This window comes from Perognathus longimembris, chromosome 13, assembly GCF_023159225.1.
Source record: "Perognathus longimembris pacificus isolate PPM17 chromosome 13, ASM2315922v1, whole genome shotgun sequence".
Lineage (NCBI taxonomy): Eukaryota > Metazoa > Chordata > Mammalia > Rodentia > Heteromyidae > Perognathus > Perognathus longimembris.
Window position 1 is genome coordinate 13,739,406 of NC_063173.1, and position 3,812 is coordinate 13,743,217.

A 3,812-nucleotide genomic window follows, 5' to 3' on the forward strand; every position below is an offset into this window, starting at 1 on the left:
ATATAATTTATCAAGTCCCATTGTGTGTATACATATATACGTGTATATATACATATTTTTAAATCATTCAGTATGTTTACCTGTAGATTTATAGGCATATTCTCATTACCACAGATGAGGGAACTCATGCAGTCTATGTGTCTTTGGTTTTGACTTACTTTGCTTCATATAATTTTTTCCCAAGTCTTTCCATTTCCTTAAGAATGGCACATTACTCCAACGAATGTGTGAAATTCCATTGTGTATATACAAACCACATTTTCTTGATCTATTTGTCCACTGAAGGGCATTTTGGGTTAATTCTATATTTTGGCTGTAGTTAAACAATGCTTCAGTGAACATGATTGTGCTGGTAGCTTTACTGTGGCATTGTTTGTGTTCTATTATTGAATAAATGCCCAGGATAGTGAGCAACACCAATAGGAAGCCCACGGAATGGGAGAATGTCTTTACTATCTATGTATCAGACAAGGGCCTCATATCTAACATACTTAAAGCTGAGAAAAGGAACCCTCCAAAGAAATAATCTCTCAAAAACTCAACAACCCAATTAAAAAAGGAGCTAAAGACTTGGAGACTTCTCAGAGGAAGAAGTAAGAGTGGCCAGTAGAGACATGAAGAACTGTTCAACATCTCTGGCCATAAAAGAAATGCAAACCAAAATAACATTGAGATTTGCCTCACTCTAGTTAGAAGGGCCATTATCAAGAAAACTAACAATAACAAACTCTGGTGGGGATGAAGCCAAAAGGGAACAGTATTCTACTGTTGGTGGGAATGTAAACTTGTTCAACTACTCTGAAAAGCAGTGAGGAGGTTCCTTAAAAGACCAAACATAGACCTTCCCTATGAGCTCACCATTTTTCTAGGAGTCCAAGATACAAGTTTATTTTCTCAATATCGGAATGGAATTCTCATGTCTTAAATGCCTTCAACCCTCCCACATATCTTTCTTAGTGAGAAATGTGGAAATAATTGAACACACTCATTGCAATGAAAGTGAATGTTCTTTATTAGGCAGAAGCCAGAGGCTTAAGGTCCTTCATCATTTTCCCCATATTTAGTTGATGTTCTAGGGAGAAAAAGGAACCTTTCATGGGAAGTGGAAAGCAGGCAGAGGAGGGAGCTCAGTGGTACTTGTGGGCCAGGGCGGTAGCTACACCAGCCATCACTTTCTGAAAGGCAGCCTGTACTGTTGGGGTGAAATCCTTGCCAAGATTACGGGACAGCACGACCACAAGCACGTTGCCCAGGAGCTGTGAAAAAAGAAGAAATAGTCACATGGTTAGTAGAGCTTGGACACAGATGTTTCCGGTCCCATCCAAAGCTGTGTCTGTGGGTGTCACCTTAAATGACTGCTGGAACTTAGCACCTACTACCCAGAAGGATTCTTCCCCATCATCAATCATTTCATGGAGAAATACTTTTCAGCTCATCTTTCTGTTTGATTTGATTCTCTATCAGTGCTGGTGGTTCTTAAACAAGCCAGTCTTGCCACCTTACCATTCAGCTACATGTCCACCTATCATCTTAGTACACAAAATCAATGATTGTTCTTTCAAACCGTGTGAGAAAGAATGACCCATTATTATCTCTGTGTCTTAAAAAAAAAGATAAAAAATAGTTCATAGAAGACTAAGTGCAGATTCTGATGAGAAAGCTCTTGAAACTGAACATATAACTTTAAGGAAAAAGAACTGAAAAGAATTGTTTTGAACAAATGCAGAAGAACTTCAAATAGCCCTCAGGAGTCCATGGTGGTGAAAGCTGACAGCTCTTTCCCCATCTAAGCTACTGCCTTGAACCCATGCCATTTCTTCATGCTGTTCACCTGAGCACGGAATGAAAGAAGGAAGAAACCCCTTAGCAGGGCCCGCAGACTCACCCTGAAGTTCTCCGGATCCACGTGCAGCTTGTCACAGTGCAGCTCACTCAGACTGGCATAAGTACCTTTCAGGTTGTCCAGGTGGTGCACACCATCAGTGAGGGAAGTCAGCACTTTCTTGCCATGAGCCTTCACCTTCGGGTTGTTCATAACAGCATCGGCAGTGGACAGGTCCCCAAAGGCGTCAAAGAACCTCTGGGTCCATGGGTAGACCACCAGCAGCCTGAGCAGTGGAAAGGGCACAACAGACAGTGGAAGTCAGTTTCTATCAAAACCCAGAGGACTTCTCTACCTCCCCTACCTACCTTCCTTTTTGCCTCCTTACCAGCCTTACAGCCAGATACTAACCTGCCCAGGGCCTCGCCACCGTGAGCTTCCAAGTTCACCTTGCTCCACACGTTGGCCACGGCAGCCTTCTCATCAGCACTCAGGTGCACCATGGTGTCTGTATCAGGGGTTGCTAGAGAACACGGATGTGTCAGAAGCAAATGTAAACAGCAGCTGGCTCTGCTCCTGCTTTTATGCCCAACCCTGGTTTCTGCCCTCCCTAATCTTGGAAGCAGATTGGTGAAGGGCAGGGCGTGGTTTGACAGGGTGAGGCCTGAGTGGTGGCAGATGTACCTGCACTTGGCAGGCTCACGTTGGCTTCGGAGTCTGCCCTGAGACTCAGGCCTCCTCCTATGTCTGTGTCTCCTGGTCCCAGAGCAGCAGAGCACAAGGCTCCTAAATAAAGCACTTCATGATTATGATAATTTTTGTACTTTATGACAAGTACAGAACATGCTAATACTTTATCAGAGATACTTTATGACAACTTCAGACAATTTTTGGAATAACCATGTGGTAATGTGTTAGAGCTTACTACTCCAATTTTCTGATCGCTCAAATGGGGAAGTGAGGCATGGAGACTGAAAGGAATGTTTTTCCTTGTGGCTGGCTCTCCCCATATCTCCTGTGTATGCAGAATGGTTGTGAGGAAAGAATGGATGAAGGTAACCTAATGTCTTCGTTCTAAGTGTATCTTCGCTTGGCTGATTAACTTCCTGGTTAAAAAATAAGTATGCATTCATCCATCTGCTGTTATTTTAGTTTGTTTCAGGGTCCAGGGTTAGGGTTGTTCTTTTGACTCTTTATTTGGACCCATAGCCAAACAAATTATGCTGAGAAAGAACTGAATCAAGCAGGCCCTTTTGCAATAATTAGTCTGTGTGGTCTTAGGACTCAGAAATGGAAACAGAACTCTCAATGCATTAAAAATAAAAATCATTACAAAGCTCTTTAAAGCCTACACTGCGGAATAACATTAGGAGAAGTAATGGTTTTAATTGGAGGACTAAGTGAAGACAGGCAAGCATTTCTGCTTCTCCTTCTCTGGTTGGACCTGGGGAAATAGAGGAGCTTCCCTGGAAGCTCCCTAGTGACAAGAAGGCAGAACAGCAACTTGCCCTCAGCACAGATTTTGTTTCCTTCTAGGCCACTGAGCCTTCTGTGTTTGAGAACCATTTCTCTCACCAAAATTCTTCTACCCCACTTTCTTCTCTATATATGTTGATTTATCTACTTCTCTATCGCTAAACATTTTTCAGTATTCCTATGCATTCTTCTCCTTGCATTTAATAAACTAAGTTTCTCAGGCTATGACAAACTTCTGACATTGTATGTTCTATGCTGCTAAATTATGTAATGAAAAGGTGAAGGCAATAGATGTGTCTGAACACAGTACAGGATCTAGGTGTCTGTCACTTCCCACTGTCTCTACCCCTACTAACCTACGTTCAAGCTTACACTTACATTTTTTAAAGTATGGAATGAGGCACACTTACTTACTTACTGTGTCCTTATTACTTTACATATGCCTCCTGATTCAGAGGACTCGTGTCTGCTATGTTCTTTCTCTTTTTTGTCATCATTCACAAATAACATTTAA

The 3,812-nt window shown here is 42.1% G+C and overlaps 1 protein-coding gene across 1 annotated transcript; it reads right to left on the reverse strand.

The window, feature by feature from the left end:
- Positions 1-994: 994 nt before the first annotated feature.
- On the reverse strand, positions 995-2,389 carry LOC125361142 (hemoglobin subunit beta-like). Its single transcript, XM_048359334.1, has 3 exons — positions 2,234-2,389; positions 1,886-2,108; positions 995-1,256 (listed from the first exon to the last, which is right to left on the reverse strand). Exons 1-3 carry the CDS (start codon positions 2,323-2,325, stop codon positions 1,128-1,130), a joined length of 444 nt encoding a protein of 147 aa, XP_048215291.1. The 5' UTR covers positions 2,326-2,389; the 3' UTR covers positions 995-1,127.
- Between the last annotated feature and the right edge of the window lie 1,423 nt (positions 2,390-3,812).

What these genes read in the sequence shown, in the direction of transcription:
- LOC125361142 (XM_048359334.1), bottom strand. Translation starts at nt 2,325, where the DNA reads ATGGTGCACCTGAGTGCTGATGAGAAGGCTGCCGTGGCCAACGTGTGG. An exon ending in GGTGGCGAGGCCCTGGGCAG is followed by an intron (nt 2,109 to 2,233) that starts GTTAGTATCTGG and finishes TCCACTGCTCAG; the next exon opens with GCTGCTGGTGGTCTACCCAT. An exon ending in TGGATCCGGAGAACTTCAGG is followed by an intron (nt 1,257 to 1,885) that starts GTGAGTCTGCGG and finishes CTTTTTTCACAG; the next exon opens with CTCCTGGGCAACGTGCTTGT.